General features: G+C 40.4%; 1 protein-coding gene across 1 annotated transcript in view; it reads left to right on the top strand.

The window, feature by feature from the left end:
• JARID2 (jumonji and AT-rich interaction domain containing 2) overlaps nucleotides 1-27363 on the top strand; it is a 331782-nt gene that overhangs the window by 300376 nt on the left and 4043 nt on the right. Inside the window, exons 8-16 of the mRNA XM_061592694.1 lie at nucleotides 2571-3067; nucleotides 10348-10440; nucleotides 11316-11434; nucleotides 13229-13299; nucleotides 15077-15191; nucleotides 19092-19197; nucleotides 20381-20563; nucleotides 23659-23789; nucleotides 25758-25941. Coding sequence (XP_061448678.1) covers nucleotides 2571-3067; nucleotides 10348-10440; nucleotides 11316-11434; nucleotides 13229-13299; nucleotides 15077-15191; nucleotides 19092-19197; nucleotides 20381-20563; nucleotides 23659-23789; nucleotides 25758-25941 — 1499 coding nt within the window. The remainder of the gene's footprint in view (nucleotides 1-2570; nucleotides 3068-10347; nucleotides 10441-11315; nucleotides 11435-13228; nucleotides 13300-15076; nucleotides 15192-19091; nucleotides 19198-20380; nucleotides 20564-23658; nucleotides 23790-25757; nucleotides 25942-27363) is intronic.

The raw sequence follows: 27363 nt of genomic DNA, 5'->3' as shown, positions 1-27363 counted from the left end.
TACAGAGTTTGAACCAAGCAGGCAGTAATAGCCATTGAGCAGTTTACAGTTTTGCTTGTGTGGAAAACCAAAGCTCAGAATAAAATTATTCAAGTTTGTTTGCTTTTTGTCCAAATGATGCTTTGATGTAGCCTCCGGGCAAAAAGATTTACCTCTCTAATTAAGAATAATAATTAGCCAGATTTTTGTGACCTGTAATGTTAATTAAATTCTTATAAAAAGTGCTACCTGTTTTTCATTTGACTAATGAAATGGTGCTGGAATGTTCAGAAGGCCTCTCTCTCTCCTTTTACCCCCCCCCCAAAATCTTTTAAAAAATTGTCTGACTTCTGGAAGGTTTCACAGATTTTTCTTCTTTTCCTCTTGAATATTACAGGTGATTAGCTAACATACCATAAAATCTTCTATTTTTTATCTCAGGATACTCTATGCAACATAAAACTTTAGTAAAGTTCTAAACAAATCAGCTGTAAGAATATCCTTCACCACCATTTTATGAAGTAAACAATCTTAAGACAAGAGCCCTCAAACAAAAAGTTCTATTTTTCTCTAATTATTTTCTTTGAACATCATGCCTGCGGAAGAGATCTTTATTGCTCAAATGTTTGTATGTTGCATTGTTACCTTTGTTTGATCCAAATAAGAATGCAATTTTACTGATTAATGTTGATGGCACACCAAATTTCAGAAATGTTTACTAAACTTTTAATCCATGTTTCTGTTAAAATCCTTTAGGAGTGTCCTAATTAAATATGGATAGTTAGCTTCCCTAGTTTATAATCACAAATACTGTCTTCCTAAGATGGGCTTTTGTTTTCAACCTTTATGGCAGGTAGAAAGTTATGTAATGGTCTACCCCTTGCCAGCAGATAAATGCAGTTTATGTAGTGAGTGTTTGTTTTTCTCCTTGGCTTATTCCCCTGGGAAAAAGGCTTGCCTTTCTGCTAATATTGAACATTTTACAACTAACATGAAATAGGGAGCAGTGGCCTTTTTTTTCTTAAGGGTCAGACATCATAATAAAATTGCTCAAGAAAGCTACCAAGCCTCATTAAACCCAGAGTTGCAATGGGCCTGTTTTTGGTTGTCTGAAAGCACTCACTTCTTGACAAAACATGGAATGGCTATTTTGGCCCTGGGCAATCATCCTCTGCCCTCCCCCCAAGAAGATTGGCCAAAGTAAAAGAGTAGTCCCGCACTCATTATTTGTAGGTAAGAGGTTTTATCACCTCCATAAAGGTATTTTAACATCAGATAATGAGCACAAATTAATTACCCCAGGAGTGGGCTGAAGGCAGGTCTGGATCTCTTAGCAGATTGCTGAGTGACTTGAAGTTAAGTAGATCCAGCAAACAGTTGACTTCTAATGGTTTAAAAGTAGCAGCGACAAAATGATTGCCCCCATCCCCTAAATTATACTGCTGAAATGAAGAAAGCTTGGAGTAACTGGAAGTGGATTTATGTACAGAAGAACTGTGAATTCTATTTAGTTGTAATACTCAAAACAAATTTGTATGCTCAGAATTCTTTTAATTATAAGTGTATGCCCTTTTCCTCAAGCTCTGTTTGGTGGATCTCTGGTTTCTAGTAAAAAACAAAATAGATCCCAGTATGCTGCAGTCTGACAACCTGTGAATTACCCTCTTTCTAAACCTAAACTGTGGGCAGATTTTGGGCTGATGTTTGCATCACATAGCAGTTTGATAAATGCAGTAGCTACAGATCAATCCCGGATATTTATCCAGAGGGAAAAAATAGCATAAAAATTTATTAAGAAGCTGTTCTCTCTTTAGATAGGCAGCAGGGACTACAAAGTACATTCTGAACAGTATGTGGCACAATATTAATAGTGACCACAATAGTGACCACAAAACCAATTTGAAGCAGATCTGTGTTGTGCATTGGGGGCATTAATTTGACTACTGACATTTATAATGGCATTTGCCTGAAAGAAGAACAACTTCTTTTAGCTTTAAAGGGTCTTTAGGGCTAGGAGAGAGAAATAACTTACGCACTGTAGCTTGAACAGGGCATTAGTACAAGAGAGAGAGAGAGAGATGATGGAAACTCTTTGGGGCAGGATAAGCTTGCTCATTGCATAGATGCCCAAAGACAGTAGCAACTTGATCTGGGTGGGCAAGTAAGTGGCACATCATAAGGAAGGAATAGTGATTACTAAGGAAACAGTGATTTGGGGTGTGACAATTTTCTTTAGCTTGCTGTGTTTAGAAAGATGGTCTAGAAATAACATCTGATCAGCATCTTTTAAGCACTGAAGACAGAATCCTAGTTCTTACTGAAGTGGTGAACCTGTATCTGGGATACACCATGTACAGCTACACATAGAAGGAAGGGAGTTGGGCAGAAAGCAAGTGGTAGAATCCTTCTCCCTAATATCTTTTCTAGATTGAGGGGTTTTATATATTTGCCTGGATGGATATTCAGTCTTGCTCCCATTTGCAGTCTGAGGTAATATAGCCATTTCCATGAGGCCTGAATGTATATAGTCTGCTATCAGTTTTCCTAACTGTTTCCTCTGTATCCTTTTCCTTCCTGCCATTCCACTTCAGGAGGCTGTGAGCTAGATTTGGCCTGCTTTTTCCAGCTGATCAATGAAATGGGAGGCATGCAGCAAGTGACTGACCTCAAGAAATGGAACAAGCTGGCAGACATGCTACGAATCCCCAAAACTGCACAGGACAGGTTAGCAAAGCTGCAGGAAGCCTACTGCCAGTACTTGCTCTCCTATGACTCCCTCTCTGCTGAGGAGCACAAGAGACTGGAGAAGGAAGTCCTGTTAGAAAAGGAGATCCTAGAAAAGCGGAAAGGCCCTCTGGAGGTACATTCAGATAACAACTATGAATTCCAGTCTCTCCCACGGTATGAGCCCAAAAATGGACTCATCAATGGTGTGGTTCATAAAAACGGCTTCCGAAACAAGGCAAAAGAAGTTGAAGTCCCACAGAAAACAGGCAGGCGGCGACTTTTCTCTCAGGAAAAAGAGACTGTGAAGGAAGAGGAGGAAGATAAAGCCGTTCTTAGTGACCTCCATAAGTGTATATATAAGGTAAGTAGAAGCCTTGCTGTGGACCTTGCTTAGAAAGTGCAACTTAAAATGCAAACTGTATTTTCACTCACAGTGCCAGCTCTGCTTTAGTGCTAACTGTGGTTTGGAATGCTTATTCTTCCTGACACTGAGCACAGCCATTTGCAAAGGAATGCTGACTCCCCCACTCAATTTGATTCGGCAGCCTCCCCGCTATTAAGCAGGAACTGGCACCGCTGCTTGCTGTGTAATTGTTAGTGAGGTTGGATTTAGTGAGTGAGGCTGAAATGGTGAAAGAGAAAGAAATACAATGTTTATTATGCTGGTACCTGTGTCAGGCACACATTGCTTTTCCATCACTGCTGTTTCTCCTCTCAGTGTGAAATGAAAATCAGGTGCTGCTTGGAAGATTGTTTGGTCAAAAATTGGTGACTGCTTGTACCTGTGCCGAGGCTGTCGGCCTTAAAGAATTGAGGCCCATATATGCACTCCCATGTCAAATTCTATTTTTATCTATTTTAATCACATTTGTATTTCTGCCCTCCTCCTTCTTCAGCCGCCTGAGTAAAGTGTACACAGGGTTAACTTATTATAGCTTCTCACCCTGTGAGAGAGGTTAGCCTGCAAGACTGTGGCTTGCGCAGGGCCACCCATCATGTTTCATGCCTGCGTGGGGAATGAGTTTGGCTTTTACACATCCAAATGCCACACACTAGCCACTACACCACACTGGCTCATATATTCACCCAGCTATGATCAACTCAGTGTGTTTTCTTGGGCTTGCAATAGCAAGTTGTTTAGTTACAAAACAAAAGAGTTCAGAGCCCAGGAGAATCCATCTCCTCACCACTGACCCCACTCGCACTCATGACTTAGTTTTATTAACTTTTCCTAAATACTGGGTTAAAATGTACACTCAATTGCAGCTTGGAATATATTCATTATTTAAACTTCATTTGATAGCTCTTGTCATAATATATTTATCTGTGAAACTAATTGCCCTGTTGTTCTTATGAAAACCTTGCTCCTGACACCATACAATCCTATGGTTCAATCCTAGAAGTTGGCTGTGTCATTGGAGGCCATCACCCCCGTGATCTGAGACTTGACAGTAATTGTTTTTTTTTTCCAATTAATTTTTATTCCAATTTTCAGAACCAAAACAATACAAAAAGAAAACAACACAAATCAGTAACTAGTACAATACAAAAAGAAATATATATATATATATAAAAGAAAGAATATTGACTTCCGATTTGTCATAGTTCAGCTATAAATCTATAATATATAACAAACCTATCTCTTAATAGATTATAAAATCACCTTCCTCCAGCGGTTATCTTAGTTGGTTTCAAATCTCATTAACATCATATCATTTTAATCTTCCACAAAAAGTCAAAGAGAAGTTTCCAATCCTTGAGATACATGTCAATCAATTTTTTTTCTAAATAAACATGCCAATTAATCCAACTCATCAAATCTACTAAGTCCAGTAATTTCAAATCGCTATAATTCAGCTATAAATCTATAATATATAACAAACCTATCTCTTAATAGATTATAAAATCACCTTCAAGGAGACTTGACAGTAATTGTGACTGGCAGCTAATTGATGACTTGGATGAGGAGGTGTAGGGAATGCTTATCAAATTTGCAGATGATACAAAATTGGGAAGGATCGCTAATACCCTGGAAGACAGAAACAAAATTCAAAGGGATCTTGATAGGCTGGAGCATTGGGCTGAAAACAATAGAATGAAATTTAACAGGAATAAATGCAAAGTTCTACATTGAGGAAAAAGAAAATACTGCATCCAATTTGAGGCATCACACTTTAAGAAGAATGCAGACAAACTGGAACAGGTTCAGAGGAGGGCAAGGATGATCAGGGGACTATAAACAAAGCCCTGTGGGAAGAGATTGAAAATAATGGACATGTTTAGTCTTGAGAAGAGAAGACTGAGGGGAGATATGATAGCACTCATCAAGTACTTGAAAGGTTGCCACACAGAGGAGGGCCAGGATCTCTTCTCAAGCATTCCAGAGTGCAGGACATGGAATAATGGGCTCAAGTTGCAGGAAGCCAGATTTTGACTGAACATCAGGAAAAGCTTCCTAACTGACAGAGTGGCACAACAATGGAACCAATTTCCTAGGGAAGTGGTGGGCTGTCCAATACTGGAGGCCTTCAAGAGGCAGCTGGACAGCCACTTGTCAAGTATGCTTTAATTTGGATTCCTGCATTGAGCAGGGGAGTGGACTTGATGGCCTTATAGGCCCTTTCCAACTCTACGATTCTATGATTCTGTGAACTACATTTTCCTGGGGAAGAGTGTGTGGATTGATTGAGCAATGGTTTCAATTCAGCCCACTTGACTAAATCACAGCCCATATGCTTTCTCTTCCAGGATCTTCTGTTATCATTTCATATAAGCACTTTTTATTATACTGTGGGATGTTGCAAGAGTATTCCTGAGTCTAGAAAACATTGCAACATGGAAGTATTTTTAAGAATGAATGCAATGAGCATGACCCTTTTTATCTTCTTTGTACATATTTAGTAAACTTTATGGGTTGTCACCATCTAAGTTCTGCTCAGAGTAGACCATTGCAATTAATGGACCTGACTAACTTATTCCCATTAATTTCAGTGGAACTACTTTGAGTGGAACCTAGTTCGATACAATTCTGTTTAATCTGTGAAACCTGTTTCTGCCTCACCAGTGGAACTGTTCATACAAATCTCTTCAGTTCTCTTGTATGTCTAATTGAGGCTAGTTACTTTTTTAAAGAAATTGAATTAAGACTTTTTAGTTCACTTTAGACTTTAGTTTCACTTCTGCTGGAGGTAAAAGAGAATCTGCCCAATCAAATTATTTCTGTTCAAACTTCTGTAGTTTGTCCTCTTCTGCTAAGGCAACTAAGGCTGAAATCCTTTGTACATTTTGTACATTTTCCTGGAAGTAAGCCTCATTAAACTTTTGAGTAGCCATGCATAAGATTCATGCACTGCCTCTGGATTATAGTTGGTATAGGGGGGTCAAACATCACCTTCAAGGGGCCAGATTTGGCCCAGGGGCTGCCAGTTACTGAGTTATTTAGAGGAAGTTGTCCGATAATTCCCTGTTCACACCTAACAGTAAGGTGCAATAAGAAACAAACCATGAACAAACAGTACTACTGCATACAGAATTACTCCTCTCCACCCTGCCTGGAGCCGGCAGGAAACAAACCACATCCTTTGCTTTGTGTTATATCCAAATCAGTGTTCATGGTTTGTTTCTCTCCAAACAAACCTTGGCTTTCATCCTTGGTTTAGAGAGAAACAAACCATGAGCACTGATTTTTGTGAAACACTTAAGCAAAACCTGTGCTTTGTTTTCCCTTAGTTCCAGGCAGGTTGGAGTATAATGGGATTAATTCTGCAGCATGCACTAGTACACTGCTTGTTCATGGTAAGCCATGGTTTCTTACCATGGCTTTCCAGTACATGTGAACTGGGCCAGGTGTTTGGTTCTTATTTGGGGAATTCTATAATTAAGTATGCAAATGTTTTGAATTAAGGAGCAAACTAAGCATTTTGTAATGAAATGATGACTATTGCAAATCTCTTTCACTTTTTCATTTTTTAAAAAAGTATGTGTTTTCTACCAATTGGGTAAAATCTAAGTGAGAAAAATGCCTTCAAAACTTTAGGAATGCAATTTCAGGCTGGAACATGGGAGAGAGCTTTCTGTGGAGGATGCTTTATGCCCAAAGGAAAATCTAAGAACTAATAAATCAGATCAATTATGGCTAATTTTTAAAAAAATGTTTTAAGTCTTCTGTCCCGAGATAGGGTTGCCATCTGTCTCTGAAAGTAAACAATTTTTGATAGTAATTTCTGCTTTTATTTATTTGGCAAAATGAAAAACAGGCAAGTGCTTAAATCTAGACAAATGTTTCTCTGTTTGTTAGCAGTCTTTGTAAACTCTGAATTACTGACACAAGTTTGATGGCTGTTGGACAGCACTTTTGAAGGATTGTTTTGTTCGACTACTGCAATAAATGGTTCATATGGGCAGTAAAAGATGAAGGAAATTGCTCATATTATTTATGAGCATGCAGCTTTGACATTTAAGAGTGTCTTAGCCCTCCTCCCGTGATGAGCGCTTGTAAAAGCTTAATTACTTTGTGTTCCTTTTATTTTTTAAAATGGGGCAGTTCTACACTTTTGTGTAGTCAGTAGGCCAAGCTAAGATGTTGACCAGGGAAAAACATATGGTAGTATCTGTTTTTGTTCTGTTTATATTTCCTTAAGAAGGAAGTAGAAAAATGTTGAGCCTTGTCGACTCTGTTGTTTGAACTAATTAACTTAAAACCTTTGGTTCCTCATGAACCCACACAAAGCATACTTTTCCATCCATGGCATATACCATTAACAAGGTGAGGGCCAGGATCCAGCCAGGAGTTGAAAATCAGGTGTATTGCAACTGAACACACCTTGATTTGGTCTGTACATTTTAGAATCTTGGGAAAATGTGTAATAATCAAAATAAAAAATACTGGTCTTCATAGTTGCAAAGCAAATGAAGATGAATTTAAAGGTAAATACCTAGGTTCCGTTTGTCTGTTTTAAAACTTAATCAACAGAGTACTGTTTGTGAGACTGCAAATTTTAAAGCTTACCATCAGAGTGCAATTGTTACTCCGATTACTGAGTTGAAAGCCATACATGATGACTGTATCCCAGGGGTTGCCAACCTTTTTGTACCAGGAGCACATTTCGAATTTTGCGAGATTCTTACAGTGCCAGTCACAAAATGGCAGCTATGGGGGCATGGCATAACATAAAATTAGAGAGAGTACAATCATTGCTGCCTCTCTCCCAGGGCTAGGGCCAGGCATGACTGGCCCCTTGGGCACCAGCCTGGCCCGGGCCCATGACGCCCTAGCCCAACCTCCATACAGGCTGTGTGAGGCTAATAAGCCCACCCACATGTCCTACCTACCTCTCCTGTACCTGTGAATGATGTGCGTGCTATGCACACATACCTGCCATCAACTAAAATGGCAGCAGGGGCATCAGCCCCTTAGGAAATCCCGTCACCATCTTGGTTGATGGCAGGCATGCGCACACATCATTTACAGGGATGGGAGAGGTTGGTGGGGCTTGCGTGCAGGCTTATTGAAGCCCATGCTGACTGTATTGGGGGGGTGTCTGGGAGCTCCCTCTGCGATCCATGGCAATGTCAGGAGCTGATGCTGCTGTGGATTGTGGAATGGGAGTACTACAGGGCCCCTCTTTGCTGCAGGGACCATCATCCAGGGCCCAACCTGGGTGCCCTCTGGCACTGGCTGTGCTCTCTCCTCTTCCCTTCCCTCCGGACATCCTCATGCTTACCATGGAAAGTCAGCAATGTCCTGCTGGTCTAAGCCAAAGTCTAGGCTGCCTCCTTAAACCCACTTACCTGGGAGTTTCCCCATTAAACACAAAGTGACATACTGTTGTACTGCAGGTTAACAATACAATGAGTGTTAATGAGTGCCTGGACATCAGTTCTTGCACAGACATGCCTAAGCCTCTTAGCAAAGTTTTCGCATTTTGTCATTTCCATTTGGGCACTGGGGATTCTTTAACACGTACTGTGTAGTAATATTTTCAGAAAAGAATTTCTAGGAGTACCTGATGTCTGATGAACCCACACATGAAAGATGCATCCTGGTTGCTAGGGAAAAAAAGGGGGTCAGAGTACAGAGATTCCAAGGTCTACTAGAAAATCAGTCAGGAGCAGGGAAAGTGCACTAAATAGGAGGGGAAAACTGCAGCTTCTTAGGATCTTAAAGATACCTGTCGCCTGGTGTCCAAAGAGCTCGTTTATCAATCACAGCTCTGACTTCACTCATTGGCTAAAATGACTTACAGGCAGGAGCAGCCAGATTGGCTCATTTGACATAAATTGCCCAGAAGAGTACCTGAATATTTTGCTTCATAACTTTCCTTCTAGGTGGGCTAGAGACTTGCTTTTTTAAAAAAGAAAGCTCAGAACCTGTTGGCTCTTGCTGAGGACAGCAGTGAAGGGGCCATGGCGTCCACAGGTACTGGGTTGGTGACCCCCACTGTACCCAGACTTCCTTTGCTTGGCCATGAAATCCAGTTAGTAGCAAAGTTTGCAATATCAGCCTAAAGAAGGGGAGGGGGGAGACACAGCTATCTTGATGTTTTTCAGTTTATGAACTGGAAATGTTTTGTCATAGTTCTTTGTTGCTTGCGTGGTTTTTTAAGTTTCTGATGGGAATATTGATATTTTATTATGATAACTGCCTGTTGCTAAACACTGAATCTACTATTTTGATTGTTTTTTTTTATTTTGGACCTCTGGGGTTGGCCTTTTGTGGGAGCGTTACCTTACACAATTTGAAAATCATCTAGTTTTCTAACATGTCTGCATTTGTTTCCTACAACTGACCTGCCAATACATATGAGCAAGACTATCATTACTTATTTTAAAATAAGTATATTGAGATCTCAGGTGCTGATCATCTCAAAAACATCCTTGAAATGAGCCATTATGATGTCTCTTCCATCCTTAGGCAATAGTCTGCACTTGGAGGCATTTTTCTCAGGTAGCATGAAAGTAGAACAAAATGTATCAGAGCAAGCCCATGTACAGTATGTTTACTGTTGGAGTCTGTAGTTAGGGATGGATAAATTTTTCAACTTCAGTTTCTAGTTTTTCTAATCTTAAGTTTAGTTTGCTGTTTCTACATCAGTTTGTTTTTTTAAAAAGTCCACCAAAAAAGTGCATTTCTCCTAATACATGCATTTTTGTTTACAATTTTACCTAATATGTTTATACATACATAATTATGTAATGCATTTTTGTGTCTGCTTTCCCCTAATAATTTTTGTACTTATTTTTGGATTGGAGAACTGCATTGCAATGAGAAGTGTGAATGTCAAAGAATGTCTGTGTTCAGTTTATGCATTAGCTCAAGAAGTACGAATTAGACAGGTTTACATTAAGATGTGAACCAAATGAATTTCTCCTCATCCACATCTGTGGAACAGTCATGCACTCAATCTCCACAAGTCACAGAGAATCTATACACAGCTCACACATTCCACCAGCTTCCATTCAACAGATGAGACAAATTGCTATGTGGAACACTGTTGGCATAAGAACCCTGTGCTGCGATGGACCTCTTTTCCCAGCCATTATTATTGTTATTGTTGTTATTATTATTGTTGTTATTGTTATTATTGGAAAATTTAGGAAAATAACAATTACAGTATCTCCCCTTTTTGCTTTGGTTCACAGGGAAGGTCTGTTTCTTTAACAACCTTTTACCGAACAGCAAGAAACATCATGAACATGTGCTTCAACAAAGAGCCTACAGCAGCTGAAATAGAGGTGAGGGATTCACTAAAATTAGAGCAGGTCTTTAATCTGGCTACCAGAAGCTGTTTTTTCTACACATGAGAGATCTCAGCCATCCACAAATATGCATTTACCAGGGTAATGTAAAATGTGACCTTAGCAGTTAAGAGGGCAACCTACCCTGTAGTGATTCCTATGATTACAGCAGCTGGCGGGGGGGGGGTAGCGGAGAATACTGCTGTGGTCATGGAAGAAAAGAAGGGCAGCAAGAAAAAGCAAATAGGAAGGCAGATCTTAAAAGGTATTGTGAAATGCTTTATAAGGAAGCTTATATTTAGCAGCTCAATCCATTCTGAGGATAAGTGCTCCTCCTAAGAGACAATTGTTCATAATATATCTTTGTGTCAACTGACATAACTTGTGCTAAGGATATATTATGAGCAGTTGCTGCTGAACCAGAGTCTGTTATCTAGGATGGCCTGGTTCATGTGTGTGACCAAGGAAAGCATTCCGAACAAAGGGCTAGTTTTCATAAGAAGTGAGCAAATTCTGATTGTTGAGGTTGCCCTTCTCTTTGCAAAAGCCACTCTGATTTTTCCTCAACAAGCCATGTTCTTCTATATATCTAGTAATACCAGCAAGAATTGACACTTTTAAGAACCTAGTAATAATATCATTGCCAACTAAGAAATTATTAATTATCAGAAAAGCTAGATGAATGAGAAATGAACTGTTGTGTTCTTTTTACAGGTTTTGCTAAATTAATTTATTGGTGCATTTTGAAATATTGGATGCCCAATTTCTAAAGAAAGGAAACTTGCGTGGATTAAAGTCAAAGAAATGATTGGGGGAAAGTTTGAGATACTGTACTCCTCTAATCTTAATATTAAAACTTCCTTTTGCTATAGCAAGAGTACTGGAGGTTAGTGGAACAGAAGGATTGCCATGTAGCAGTGCACTGTGGGAAAGTGGATACCAACACTCATGGGAGTGGCTTTCCTGTGGGAAAATCAGAACCGTTTTCAAGGTAAGAGGAGTTCTGGGGGGAAGATTACATCTGCTTTGGTCAATAGAACAGTGGCACCTAATTGGTTTATGAAGGTGCAGGTTTTATCAACATTACCTGGTATAATGTTGGTTCATGTGGATTTATGTTTACTGTTTGTGCTTTCCATTACTGCCTCCCTCCCCCACCCCCAAGTTAGAAGAAAAAACCAGCAACCACAGAACAGGAACAGCATCACCAACAGGCCAAAAAAAAAAAGGGGGGGCTCCATGTGCTAGAATTATGGAATATTCCAGTCATGAGACATTTTAGAAAATTCCTTCTTTGGGGTCACTATACATAACAACAACACATTTAGAAAAAGGGCTAGCATGGACACAATATTTCATTGAAAACTGCCAAACAAGTATTTTGAACATTCCTAATCATGTTTTTTGACCATTTTCAGTTTTTAGGGGTTGTCTCATTGGTAGAAAGTCTTTTTAATTTGGTTTTGCTATATGCATTTTTATTGATATATACGTTAATACAGTTTAAGTTTCTCTAGTCTTTTTTACAAAGTATAACTAACTTTTATTCATTTAGTATGAGGTTACAAGAGTATGTTATATTTTATTATATTTTGCACTTACAATCCCTTTTCCTGTTTATGCTGTTCATATATTTAAAGTGCCTCCAGAAGAGGTTTTTTCCCTCCTTACCTTTTTTGCCCCCAAGTTAGACACACACCCTGTATCTTCTAAAATCATTCAGAGGGCATTCATGCACTATGGTTACACATTTTGCATTTTAGATTTCTTCAGATCTGCAAGTTCCAAGGTATGAGGACACCTTCTTAAGGAGGTGTGGGCAATTGCTACAGGAGTCTGTTGTTCCTCCCTTAACTTTTCAATCTGATTCCATGTTGTTGCTCCTTTATAAAAGGAGCCAGAGCACTAATATTTCCCCGCACACTTGTTTCTGTGAAAATTTTTTAGTAGTCTGTATGAATGATACAACTTCTTACATGGTGAGCAAGGTCTTTTTTGACCTCACATGGTCCCTTCTTTATTCTGAGTACCCAAATGCATGTAACTCTCCCTTCACCTTGTCTGTTCCTAAATGAGTGAGCTAAGGAGTATGTGTTTAATGACTTAACTATAACTTAGTTTGAATGGAAACAGATGGCTAGGAACCACACAGTAGCTTCTAAAATGTGTCAGCTGTGACCTTATGAAGAGGTGGTCAACAGTCCCTGCCAAACATCTTCCCACATAATTATCAAGATGCTAGAGATCCCATCAGATTGGGATCCAGCAACTCTCCTAGCCACTGAATTACCATTTTTTTCTTTGTTTGCTTTTGCAACTCACCTAGCTGAAACCAGAGCATCATCTATCTTTGTGAAGGAGCAAAAAAAATTAAGTAGAAGTAGCCTTATGTTTTCACAATTCCAGTTTATTCAATGTTAATTTTTTAAAAATCAGTAAATTTAAACAAGAAGTCCCAAGTTCTTGTCACTAATACTAGTGCCTTTGCAAGATTAGCCAGAACACTGGAAGGTTACGAGCAGGCTTATTGGCAACTATATGTAGAATCCTGCTTGCACATTTGTCAGCATAAAGGAAAGGGCTACAAATTTACTTTTTAAATGGACAAATAAAATCTGGAAATGTGGGGAAGGGGCCTGGAAAATTCCAGAGGGTACTGTACGCCTCCTTTGGCTGTAGCTCTGCCCACCAGTACAAAATCCCTGGCAAATAAGGTAAATAAAACAGTAACTAGTTTTGTATTTAATGTTTGCTCATCACAATCTGTATCACTTAATTTAAACAGGCATGGGTGGAACCTAACAGTCCTTCCTAATAACACGGGATCCATCCTGCGACATCTTGGTGCTGTGCCTGGTAAGACAATTTATTTTCTCCAGGTTTAACAGACATCCTCCATTGTGGAATTCATACAGAGTGTTGAATAAATCATGTTTTTGCCACTTCCCTGGAGCCGGGCATCTATACCTGCTGTTTAAAAATGAATTAATATTCAGTAAGCTTCACACCAAGGCGGTATTAATAGTCTTGTTTGTGCCCCTGCTGCCCATTGACCCTTCAATCTGTTCAGCACAGATGGACACACTTTTTCCTAGAGAGGCTAAGAAGGTGCATTTTGTATGTTAACAAGCAAAATGTAACAGTTAAGCTCTGCCTCTTATATTACCAAAAACAAAGAAAGAAATGAAGGTAAGAATGAGGCAGAGGGTAAGTGTTTATTCCAGACTATGTACTTCAGGACATGTACTTCTCCCAGTTGTAGTATGTTTGTTCATCATTATTCAGTACACTCATGCTAATGTTTAGTGTCAATGTGGTGAACAATCAGAATGTGTAACTTCATTATTTGGAGTCTCCAGGGAGCAGTGCTCTGCCAATAAATGTGCAGAATTTTCTGTGGTTCTTCAAGAAGGGTCTTCAGTGATTTCTACTTGACAATTGCCGGTGGAATTAAATAATTGCAGAGTTGAATGTAGTATGATAGAGCTGATGTTGCTCACTCATTTCTTTTGTCCCACTATAATCAAAACCTGTAAAAAAAAAGGTTTTGCAGGATTTTGAAGCATTTTTATAAACATCTATGAATAGAAATGATGATGATTTATTAGATTTGTTAGTCATTTGTTACCTGAAGGTCTCCAAGCGACTTACAACACTGTTAGAAATACAAATAAATATATTGTATAATAAAAACAGAACGATAACAACCCCCATACAGCCACAGGAAGCTTTGTCAACACACTAATCACAAACAGTATCATCTGTCTATCAAGAGTCTTAGTCTACCAAAAGCCTGGGAAAAAAGATATGTCTTTACTTGGTGCCAGAAAAAGATATCAGCAAAGGTGCCAGGTTAACCTCACTGGGGAGCACATTCCACAGATGAGAAGCCATAACTGAAAAGGCCCTCTCCCTTGTCACTACCTTCTGAGCTTCCCTCAGAGAGGGGACCTGGAGAGGGGCCTCAAAAGAAGTTCTAAGGGTCAAGGTAGGTTCATATCAGGAGATGCATTCCAGAAGATACAGTATTGGAATCCTGAGCTGTAAAGAGCTTTATTGGTTAAAACCAGCATGGGCTTGGAGGCAGCCAGTGTAATTCAAACAGAATTGGTGTTCTGTGATCTGTTTGCCTCAAACCTGTCAACAGTTGGGCAGCTGTATTCTCCACTAATTGAAACTTCCGAACCATTTCCAAAGGCAGTCCCATGTAAAGCGCATTGTAATAATCCAACCTTGAGGTTGTCAGAGCGTAGATTACTGTAGCCAGGTTATCCCTGTCCAGATAGTATTTAGTGCATGCTCATGTTTACACACATGTGCACCCACAGTGTTTGCAGAGAGCAGAATTCATATTCATTTATGAAGCAGCGTGCAGTGATTTAACAACACACTGGACAGTGAAAGAACAGAAGCAAGGGTGAAGAAATGTATCTAACCATCAGATTCAAGACATACTATTTTTTGTTAAAGATGTCATTCTTATTTCTGGAAAAGTTTTAAATGTTCAAGTGTCAACCCAAATGACATGTATGGTTTTCAACATAAGTTTTAAAAAATTATCTTCTCTCTTTTTTTAACTGAAGGTATATTTCATTAATAGTGTTTTGTTTTTAATCTAAACTTACTGCTTTAGGAGTGACAGTTCCTTGGCTAAATATTGGCATGGTCTTTTCTACCTCATGCTGGTCTCGAGACCAAAATCACCTTCCATATATTGACTACTTACACACTGGTGCTGATTGCATTTGGTAAGTAAGCCTCAAGTTTTTCTCTTTGCTCTTCTGTATTGTTGCTCTCATGAGGCTGCATACCTGTATTGTTGCTCTCATGAGGCTGCATACCTTGTAAGTAAATCCACTTACAGGGATTATCTTGATGCAGTTTCTTACTTTTACTATCTTAACACTATTGCAGTTAATGGCATCCCAAACCTGCCCAGCTAAATTCTAAAAAGCCATAAAATCCAAGTTAACAAAAAAACATTTATGCTGTAATTAGTACTGTACACAGGTCTTTTCTTTAAGCCCATAATTGCATTTATGTGTATAGATAGATGGATGGATTTGGATGATAGGTTTTTTTTGTTTTGTTTTCTTACCAATTTGACTCCAATAATACATTAAAAAACCCAGAAAAAGGACCTGTTTCAGCACATGTAACCCAAAAATGTGGCAAAGAATCAAGAGTTAATTACAACTTTAACATAGAAGTCCTGTGTATTCTATATAGTGCCAGTGCCTTGCAAATAAATCTACAAACTTACTAATAATAATAATAATTTAATTTTTAGGCCGCCTATCTGGCCGAAGCCACTCTAGGCGGCGTACATACTAAATTCAATAAAATACAAAATACAGTAAATACAATAAATACAATAAAATACAAATAATCATCAGTGACAGAATAGCAGCAATTGTAATACATAGCAGCGGGGATTGAGTATATCATTAGCCCATCCTGATAGTCTCAAAGGCCTGACCAAACAGCCAAGTTTTTAATGCTCGGCGGAAGGTATCCAGGGAAGGGGCATGTCGAAGATTGAACGGGAGGGAATTCCAGAGAGTGGGGGCCGCCACCGAAAAAGCCCTCTCTCTAGTCCCCACCAACCTAACTACTTTTGTTGGTGGGATTGAGAGAAGGCCCTGCGTGGCGGATCTTGTCGGGCGGCATAGTTGGTGACGCTGGAGGTGCTCCTTCAGATAAACCGGGCCAAAACCATATAGGGATTTAAAGGTTAACACCAACACCTTGAATTGGGCCCGGAAAACTACTGGAAGCCAGTGTAGATTAAATCCTGATTGATTGATTGATTGATTGAGTTTATTTATACGCCGCCTTTCCACAGTGAGCTGTGCTCAAAGTGGCTTACAACAAACATTCAAAATATCAAAATACAAAACATTGAAGTAGGGGAAAGAAGTCAGTTTACAAAACAACCAATGCATTCAAAAAGGACAAAAACAAACAATTTAGCAAACATTCAGTATTACAAAAAAAATAATCTAGACTATAATAATCTAAATAATACTGGTGTAATATGATCACGGCGATGGCTGTTTGTAAGTAAACGAGCCGCCGCATTCTGTACCAGTTGAAGTTTCCGGACCGTTTTCAAGGGTAACCCCACGTAGAGCGCATTGCAGTAGTCTAATCGAGAGGTGACCAGGGCATGTACTACCAGTGGGAGCTGATGAACAGGGAGGTAGGGTTGCAGCCTGCGTATGAGGTGTAGTTGGTACCAGGCTGCCCGGCTCACTGCCGAAATCTGAGCCTCCATGGACAGCCTGGAATCACTAGGCTATAAAAATTCTTTCTAGTCTGCACTTCCTGTACATAATAGCTTGGATCCAAAATCCTGTTGTGTTAGGTGGTGCTCACTCAGAGTTGGGTAAGGAGTCACCAATTTTTCCACTCCCTGCCTATAGCTCTCTTCTTCCCCTCTGCCCAAGCTAGCTTCAGCAGGTCAGGAGAACCTCCTGAACAGATTTTCAGAGGGGCTCCAAATGCAGTGGAAGTGTGTAACACATGTTGTGTCCTGTGTGAGTGGCAGTGTTCTCCTCTTGAACAGTAGGATCTTATACTAGTCCTTTTTGGCCTAAATAGAAAATAAAGAACTAGCTTTTTTTTTTAAAGCAGCTTCCTGTCTGGCCGCCTGGAGATAGTTCCTATTTTCCATAGGCAAGAGGGCAAGTGGTTGTACAAGCCTTTGCTATAAGATAGGCTTTGCACATAGATCATCTCAGTGATTACAAGGATGTTGTATTATTATTGCAATAATTCACTAATAGGCAAAAAACCTGCGGTTTAAGAATGTACCTATAGCCAACAGATATTTCTATCAAACTTTAAAAAGCAGGGAAATTGGGCAGCTATAGTTAATGCACCAGGGGAGCAGGAGACCTGACCTCCTTTCTGAGATATAGTACTGCCCTACAAATTTGTCAAAATGCAAACACAATTTGGGTTGGTCTTTCACAATCCAATCCACTTCCTGTGTAGCTTGGAAGAATTTGGTAACATATGCTGAAAGTTGCTAGGAGATGCCCTGTTCCCCTCACAGAGCTTCAAACAGAGCAGCTGACTTTGGCCACTGGAGCTCTGTCAAGGGAATAGGAGTCTCCTCTCAGCCCCCTTCACAAACTACACTTCCCAGGATTCTTTGGAAAGCCATGACTGTCTCACATGAAATCAAAGTCTGATGTGGGTGTGCCCCCTTGATTAGGCAAGCCCAGCAGCTGGGAGTCTGGCTTTTAGAACACTTGACAGTTGGTTCTTACTGAGCATACCCAACATTATCATTGAGTTCAAGCCAAAATGTCTTAAATTAATTAAAAATCGGCCAGGCCTTTTTTTTAACTTTTAAACTGCAGAAAATGAAGGTCAGAGTATGGGGCAAAGTCAGTAAGAGAATTACAGGTACTCTGTGAACATGGCTGATTTTTAATGAATTTCAACAGATTATGAGAACTCTGTTAGAAAAAAGTCCAAAAGGTGTTTTTCTCTCTCTTTTTACACTTTGAACTCTCGATTCTCTCTGACTGTTTTGTGTATCGCCATGAAAATTCAGAGGGTTGTTAAGCAAATGTTTCTGAGTTCAGGACTGTAAGTTTTGTAAGGTTTTGTTTTCAAATGATTTTATGGGAAGCATCAGAATGGCATGGTGGTATTTTCAGTTTAACATAGCAGAATGCGAAAAATCCATGCTCACTATGGCATGCAGTCAGTCACTCTCGTGGCTGTATAACAGTTGGAAAACTGAGGATGTGACTTGCCTAAGTGCATCCATGACTAACATGAGATTTGAACCAGGGGCTACCCAGCTAATAGCCCTCGCCAGCTCAGATAGAAGTGTCCTAAATAGCCTCTGGAAATAGTTCAAACTGTTGGACCCCTCCAGGTGAGCAGAGGTCTGCTGTTGGGAGTGGCTGTGAAGAATGCCTCTGAATGTGTCTTTCTTATTCAGGCATGCACCAATGATATTTGTGTTTTTTTTTTGTTTAAGTTGCTTTTAGTTGGTCTTGGGCCGCTTCATACATTTTTTTTTAGTTGTCTATCAAGATTTTTTTGTAAGTATACACTGAAAGCTGAACATACAGATGAAACAAACTTCAGGATTGGCTGCAGTTGGCTGTTGGCTGTTGGCTGTTGAGTGCTTCTCAACAACAAACCCAGGTTTGCTGACGTGGGATGTGTGGAATGGCACTTATTGATGGTTATGAGATATAGGAAAAAAGAGAGGTGTATTAGAGAAAAGCTTATATGCTGTAGAGATGGCAAAATCTTTAATCTTCTACTCGTCAATAAAATATTCAGTGACATGGTACTATGATGAATTGTTACTGTAATATTGTGAAGTTGGATCTTGTTCTAAAATTTGCTAACTCTTGGGGCTGGTGTTTTGTTTTGATTTTTCGTAAATCTGCCGTTGCCGTCGTGTCCTGCTTGCAGGCGTCTTATAGGCATCTGACTGGCCATGTTGAGAACAGGATGCAATCCTCACTGGGACTTTGGCCTGATCCAGCAGGGCTTTTTGTATGTTCTTATGTTGCTCTCAGCTGTGGAATTTTAGATTTGGGCAGCTGCCACAGTGCTGAATGCCTAGAATAAATATTCCTTTTATTTCCCTTTTCCATGTCAAAAATAAACAGGTATTGCATTCCTGCTGCAGAGGAGAAAAAACTTGACAAAGTGGTACATACCCTGCTGCAAGCCAATGGCACTCCAGGGCTGGAAATGCTTGAAAGTAACGTCATGGTGAGTTACTTTACAGTTTGTTTCTTTTGTGATGTCCTGAACAGCAATACATTTTATTGTGTAAACTAGGGGTGGTTAACCTTTTTTGGCCTGCATTCACCCTTAGCCTTCCCTCTAGAGGCAGCATGCCAGTGGTGGGCATGGCCACTGCACTCTCTTTATCACACACACATACATGGAGAAACACACAGGCACACAGCTGCCGCCGCCCCTTCTGCAGCTGATCCATACAGATTATTGCCAGGGGTTGGTGTTACCCAGCTTTGATATTGTTCATTTTGCTGCCACCACTGAAATTGGTGGTGTCTTTGGGGGGCAAAATAAACTTGTTTGAAGGCCATATCAAACCCCCAAACTGAAGATTAGCCACCCCTAGTGTAAGCAAATCAATTTGGAGCTATTACAAATGTGGCACTAATATTAGCATACTGTGCTAAAGTATGGGTGCTCATAAAGACCATAAATGAATGGGAACATTATAGTATGGCAACTGCTTCTTTTCACTAATAGCATATATAAATGTCAAAAAGGGGCACATTTTAAATTAAAAAAGTGTATTGATACATATTTGTACAGCATTTTCCATTTATTAGAAGCAGGAGAACAATTTGGGGATCTCAAAAGTTTATCTAACTTTTCGTTTTGCCACATCCATGTTTTCTACCTGAAAAAAATCTATAATTTGGAAATCTGGGTAGCTGCTCTTCCTAATTTAGCAAGACAGCCATCAGCTCTGCTTGCAGAATGTGTCAGCCATTGTCGGGGAAGACAAACCTAGCTCTGATAAGTGCCCCAGGGGATTGGGAGGAAGCAGACAGTTCATCCTGGTTTTGCCTATTGCTCAGGCTGCAGGAAAAAGTAAGATCATAGTTCAGTAGAGTGGTAGCTCAGGTTTATTTCCTAGTATCTCCTGGTAGGGCCAAGGAGACTCCTGTCTGAAACTATGGAGAAACACTGCCATTCAGTGTAGACATTGCTGAGTTAGATGGGACAACAATCTTACTTGGTATGCTTCAGTAAAAATTGTATGCTCTGTGCTCTGGGTTTTGTTTCTGTACCAACATTTAAGGTTGTCTCAGTGTGACTTTTGCATTTTCACTGCAGCACCAGTAAATAGCATGGCAAATGGGACTGCAAGAAGGGTACCCACTCTAGATTTCCCCCCTTCCTTATCTCTCCCTAGATCTCCCCAGAGGTGCTGTGCAAAGAGGGGATCAAGGTGCACCGTACTGTACAACAGAGTGGGCAGTTTGTTGTCTGCTTTCCAGGATCTTTTGTGTCTAAAGTGTGCTGTGGCTACAACGTCTCTGAAACTGTGCACTTTGCTACCACCCAGTGGACAAGCATGGGTTTTAAAACTGCCAAGGTAGGACTGTGTGTTTTTACAACCCCACAACCCATTGCCTTCTTGTAAAACCAAACAGAACACTTCTAGGCACACTGTGTATAGTGTTGCTTGATGCAATAAAACTTTTGGAATATGAATATATATATATCTTTCACATGTAAGGCACCTAGACTCTATCTTTTATCATTCAAAACTACTGATAGTTTATCTGTGCAAATGGTCAAGGTTGAGTCAGGATGTGTCTTACAAATGGCTATATGTGGCACAGTGTATGCAGTCTCCATTGAAATGAATGGAAATTTCTTAAGCTCCTTTTTTGTGTATGACTTTTCCATTGAATTTATTGCTCGGCCAACAACACCTTTGTCATTTTTAACTCTTAGGTTGTCTATATGCCTACTAGAGCCAGTTCTGTCTCTAGATATACCTAGGCAGAAGTCTCTAAGGTTGCTTTTTGCATGGGGGAAGGTCTTGGGTGAGTTGCATATTACATCTACAAGCACTTATGCCTGGGGCCTCAGTGAGAGGTTGATAGACAGCAGGAATGGTAGGTTGGCAAGTGAAAGGCCAATAATGGGTGATTGAGAAGAGATCCCTGAGCTGTGCAAACAGTGAGGTCTAGCACAGGGAGCAAGGCCTGCTTTAATATTTTGTCTGGAGAGTCAAAAGTCGCCAAACTCATCCTCATGTGGCAAATTATTTTTCCACATGCAGATGATACTTTCATTTATCTTTGCCCATTCAGTAAATTAGAGTCTAATGTCCTTTTTACTGACATTTCAAAGATCAACTGATCTTGCCCATGTAACAGGAAGCAAGATTTCTCCTTGAGACAGTGGGTGGTATCTGATTAAGTCACACTCGGAGGAGAACCATTGAAATCAATACTTAAATCCATTTATTTCAGTGGGCCTACTCTGAGTATGACTTAGTTGGATGTTACCTTGTATATGTATTTACTAATGGGTACATGCCAATCTAGTTCACTGGTGCCCATTGTTCAAATTACAGGGGGACTACCCTCCATATCTTTTCTGATGGCCCTGTTAGGTACTGTTTTAAGCAGGTGTGATGAACCTTTGGCTCTCCAGTTGTTGCTGAACTACAACTCCCATCAGCCCCGGCAAGTGTGGACAATGGCCAGGGATGATGGAAGTTTTAGTTCAGTAACATCTGGAGGGCCAAAGGTTCCCCACACCTGACTTATAGACTATTAGAGGGGGTGACATAAATTAGACTGATATGGGAAGAAGCCAGAGGATGGGACCTGTGTATTTCATTCAGGAGCCCTCTCTGCCTTTTCCCTTATAATTTGGGCATTGCTAACAATATCAGCAAGATCATCAGCAGGCTTCCTTTGCTCCATAGCATATGTGGCACACAAGGCTGGGTTAACCATTATACTGAAGTGCTATAGAACCAAGCCATATGGTGTTGTGTACTGCTGTGAGCCTTTCGGTAAAAGCTGTGCATGTCCTACTTCCTGTGCTGAGCTCTTTCCAAATTTTTCACCACTCAGAACATGGTTTCTGATCCCATAGCTGGTAACAGGAGGAGCATAGCCATGTTCCCAGTTGTAAAGAAATGATAAAATACTGGTAGCTTGAAAAACCTGAAGCGCTGAAGGAAAGGTGCAAAGGTGCTCTCTCTCTCTCTCTCTCTCTCTCTCTCTCTCTCTCTCTCTCTCTCTGCTAGAATTAGTCTAACAAGGGAGGATTGTCCACCTTGGATGCCATGTGAGTGTAGGCAGCAGAGAAAGTGTGGCATGTGATTTCTACACAAGAGAAAGCCGTAGCACAGACCAATCTTGGCTGGATGTGGTCAGCCCACTATTTTTAATTTCATTTATTTATTTTCAGGTTTATAAACCACTTCACAACAAAAAGTTACACAAATGGAGTACAAGAAAAGATTGCAAACTCAATAAACTAATTATAATAAAACCATCTCTTCAGTTATAGCTGTTGTCCTCTAAAATGTTTGGGTCACACTTCAGGGAAAGCCTTCTTAAACAAAAGTATCTTCTATAGCCATCTAAACACTAAGTACTTGTCTAATAAACTAAGTTCCTTATCTATAAAATGTTAAGTGATAACATCCTACTTCACCAACATGTTAACATTTATTTAGTACCAACATTGTGCTAGGGACTAGGTGAAACACTAAAGTCCTATAGCCCCTGCTCAGAGGATCTCTATTCTAAGCTTAATAGTAAGGAAATACCAGGAAGGTGATGACAGGGCTTGATAAAGGAGCAGTGATTAAAGGGTGAAGGTGGTATGTGGTATAGCAGATTGAGAGAGTGTTCTCTCTCCATGAGAACTCATTGTCACCCAGCAAAGTTGAGAGATGCAGGTTCAAGAGACACCAAAGGAAATACTTTTTCACACAACACATAATTAACTTGTAGAAAATCACAAGTTGTAGTGATGACTACTAATTTAGATGGCTTTAAAAAGGATCAGACAAATCCATGGAGGATCTAATGGAGGTCTGTCTGCCAGCATCAGGGCTGTAGTTCAGTGGCAGGGCATCTGCTTTGCATGCAGAAGGTCCCAAATTCAGTCCCCAGCATCTCCACACAGGGCTGGGAGAGAACCCAGTCTGGGACCCTGGGGAGCCGCTGCCAGTCAGTGTAGAAGGTGCTGAGCTAGAGGGACCAACGGTCTGACTCAGTAGAAGGCCGCTTCCTGTGTCCCTAAATGTAACAGCTATTAGGCATGCTACCTAAAGGGAACTAGCATCTCCAGGGACAGTGCGCTTCTCTTTGCAGATGCTGAGAACAAGCAACATGGCATAGATGTCACTAGATTGAACTTTGGCTGGCTCCAGCAAGGAAAACTCTTATGTTCTTAGCACATTGAAAGAGGGAGATGAGTGCTTAATAGGACCACAGATACTACTACTGGAGTCCTTACATAGCTTTCTCTGAGTTCTCAAGCTCTGTATGATGTCCCTGTTTAACTTGAAATATGCTCAGGAAACCTTTTTTGGTCAGGAAATCTTTGTCCCAAGGATGCCATGTTAATGGGGTATGTTCATTTTTCTTTCCAAAATTACTTCTTTCATTGTATGTCAACAGAAAACTAACACTCTGGAATTTATCAATGTAGGAAATGAAGCGACGACGTATACCCAAGCCATTTTCAATGGAAAAGCTACTCTATCAGATTGCAACAGCAGAAGCAAAGAAAGAAAATGGGTCTGCTCTTAGTACAATATCGGCACTTCTGGGAGAGCTCAGGTAACCAGAGTCTATTTTGTTTTGTCCTATTTCTTCCAGAGAAACTCTAAGGGAAAGTATAGTGAGTGGTGTGAGCAAACCAACACCGGCAGTTGCTGAGCCAGCCAACCTGCATGAATACAACCACACATGGGAAAAGAAACTTCCATGGCTGGTTTGTTGTCAAAGCGCTAGAGGTCAGAGCGATACTTCTCCATCCTTCTAGCATCAAGTGATGACATTTCTCTTCTTTTGCAAACACGAACCAATATTTCCCAGTGCGCCAGATAATCCCCGAGTTTAAAAATACCTACTTAAGAACATCATGTGGGCTTTTTTTTTTAAATCACTGGTCAAGCCAGGAGTTGCTGTGCTGTTGGACAGAGACTGTGCAATCCATCTGTAGTATGAGAACTACACAATTTCCCTTCTTTAGAGACACCGAAGGACCTATTTTTAAATGTTCCCTGGCCCCTGTCCAAGGCAGGTTTGAAAAGAAGGAAAAGGTGCCATGTTTCATATGTAATGCTGTTCTCTTTTGTTCTCTTACTATGTAGCACCGCTACCCACAATTCAAGTGTGAGGCAACTGGGTAGTGCTGGTCGGTAACACATCGAATAGATCAAGAGATCCATAGACTCTGATGGCTGGAATCTACAAATTGTATTTAAAAAAAATTAATGTGTTAATTTGCAAAGAATAGTTAAAGTCTCCTCCACTGTGTGTTTGCTCTCAGAGGAAGACTTGTGAGGCACTTTGGAGATCTCCACATGGAGCTTCTTCCTCTGCCAGGAGTTGTATTGATGTGCATTTTTTACTAGAACAGAGTAAACTTTGCAAATGTGAACAGAGCTGGGATTTTTATGTTCAGTCACTTCAGCGGTTCTCAAGCTTGTTTGCATTTAGATTGCTTCTCTTCAGAGGGAGATCTTCCAAAGGATGTCTCTCCTTCTAAAGCTTGATCTTTGCTGCTTGCAGTAACTGCGCTTTGTAACTGCTAATGTCAGGTTACTTTTTTTGTTTGCTACGTTGTGCCACTTTTTCCATTCCTAAGTTCAGTTCCCATTTGCTCACTGTTTTTGTCCATGATGTTCCATCTCACCCACCCCATCTTCTTTGTTTTGCTCAATTCCCTTTTCTTTAAGTGTCATAGCACATCAAGTCTTGCCAACTGAAAAACTGCTAGGGAGAGTCTGCCATAGGATATGGACTTTCTGCCTCATTTTTCCCTTGGCCATAATGATTATTGGATGTTTTTAGCCTGGAGAAGAGGTGATTAAGTAGAGACATGATAGCAGTCTTCAGATATCTGAAGGGCTGTCATAGATGGAGTAAACTTTTTCTCTGCACCACTTCGGCAGGACTAGAACCAATGGATGGAAATTGTGGGGAAACAGATTTTGGCTAAACATTAGAAGAAACTTTCTAATTGTAACACCTGTTCAACAGTGGCACAAGCTGTCTTTGGAGGTGGTAGGCTCTCATTCATTGGAGATATTCAAGCAGAGACTAAACAGCCATCTGTGTGGAGTACTATAGTTGCATCCTGCATTGTTGATTCTGCATTGAGCAAGGGGTTAGACTAGTTGACCTCCATGGTAGCTTCCAACTCAGTAATTCTATTATTTCACGGTGAGTGAGGCTGCTTAAAATGGTGCTTGGTTATCTTAGGTAGCAGTATCTCCTCGCAATTCACAGATGGTAGCCATGTTTGTCTAATAGTTTGATCTGACTCAAGGACTCCACATCTCAAATTTTTTGTCCAGAGACCTGATTTTGTGTACAGTGGTCGGATGAAATCTTAGATGGGATGTTGCCCCATCTTAGCATCAGTACTGCCTCCTTGTAATATGATCAGGGAATGGCATCAACACAGTTGCCAATTGTTATTACAATCTCAGGTGTATGTAGAAATGAGGCCTGCTGGGTGCAGCTTCATGATATTGCTGTGAGAGATTGCTGTTTCCTAATTATTCCTAATGTTCACAGGGACACAGAGTTGAGGCAGCGGCGGCAGCTGTATGAGGCAGGCCTTCATTCTTCAGCTCGCTATGGGAGCCACGATAGCAGCAGCAGTTCGGGAGTGGATGGGAAGAAAAAGCCTCGAAAGTGGCAATTAGAGACATCTGAAAGGAGGTGTCAGATTTGCCAGCATCTGTGTTACCTCTCTATGGTAAGGAAAAACTCTAGAAGCTATGTCCTCTGTTAGATGTGCCATGCTTCTGAATACCAACTGCTGTAAACTGCAGAAGGGGAGAGTATTTTTGCACTCAGATCCTGCTTGTGTGTTTCCCATAGGTATCTGGTTGTCTACTGTGGAAACAGGATGCTGGACTAGATGGGCCACTGGCCTGATCCAACAGTCTTTTCTTATATGAATGCTCACTACATGTTTTGAATGTAATTTAATCATTTCTTTTTTGCTGTATCTCAGTTGCTTTAAAGCTAAAAAGAGAGCATTTGGCCAAAACAGTGCATGCATTTTATTAAAGTGTAGGTTGAAATCTCTTGGAAAGCACTGGTGAATGGGATGCTCAGAACTGGTCAGTAACCACCATCACCACAAAATAAGTTGAGGATGGAGGGACATTAGTGTGAACACTTTTTAGGCAATCTTGGGATGAAACATGAAATAGGAGAGCTAAATACTTGATGACATGTTCTTACATTTTTATTGCAATTACAGTAGTTTCTAAACGTCTTACTCTGCCTCATCTGTCAAGAAACTTGCCATGTTGTAGAGAATTTCTGGGTATACTCTAGGATGTACATTCAGTTCAAGTGAGGCACTCACTGCCTAGGCTTGGTGTGCTTCAGTTGTTGTCCTCTTTGAACTGATAGTATGATCTAGAAAAAACCCAAGATTCTCCTGCAGCTTGCATTTTGCACTGGTAAATTGGCAGCGACAGGCAAGCAAGGGCTCCTCCATGGAAGCTTATCTGCTATTACTTATTTTCTCACTGAGGAACTCCAGGATTAACTGGAGCACCATTTCAAAATTGCATGATGCCAATTTTAAGCAGAAATTGGTTCTTTTTCATTTAAAGAAGTGTTGAATAAGTCTCACAACTTCAGCCTTCTTGAGGTATTCACTGCTGGCCCCTGCAAGAACCTATGAGGCAAGCCCTGCTCCCTTAGTAACACCATGGCTGGCAGCAACGCTCCCAGTCCAGTATGTGATCAGCTGGGGCTGAAGGAGGCCGCTTCTGTCACGTGTAGGATTTCCAATACAAGGACAGGAAGCCTGGCTAATCAGGGTTTCCATCCCTGTGATGCAAACCAGATGCGCAATGAAGATGCAGACAGTCACTAGTCAGATCAAGAGTATGCCACTTGCAAGGGGGAGGAGCTACACCCACACATTCCACAGGCCCTCTCACATATTCAGAATGCCTAAAGAGGGGTTTCTAGTTTTCAAGATTTTTCAAGGAGGTAGTACAAACATTTCAGTAAAAAAAACGTATTACTAAAGAAACCCTGGAAAAAGGTATGAACACAGCAATACATTGTAAAAGTTATTGTAAGCACTCTCCGTGTCCAAGGAGGAGTTGCACAAAACTGTGCAATTTTAGGTCATAGAAGGAATACAGCTCTC

Source organism: Rhineura floridana, chromosome 1 (genome assembly GCF_030035675.1).
Source record: "Rhineura floridana isolate rRhiFlo1 chromosome 1, rRhiFlo1.hap2, whole genome shotgun sequence".
In the NCBI taxonomy this organism is placed as follows: Eukaryota; Metazoa; Chordata; class Lepidosauria; order Squamata; family Rhineuridae; genus Rhineura; species Rhineura floridana.
This window is presented reverse-complemented; position numbering and strand designations above follow the sequence as displayed.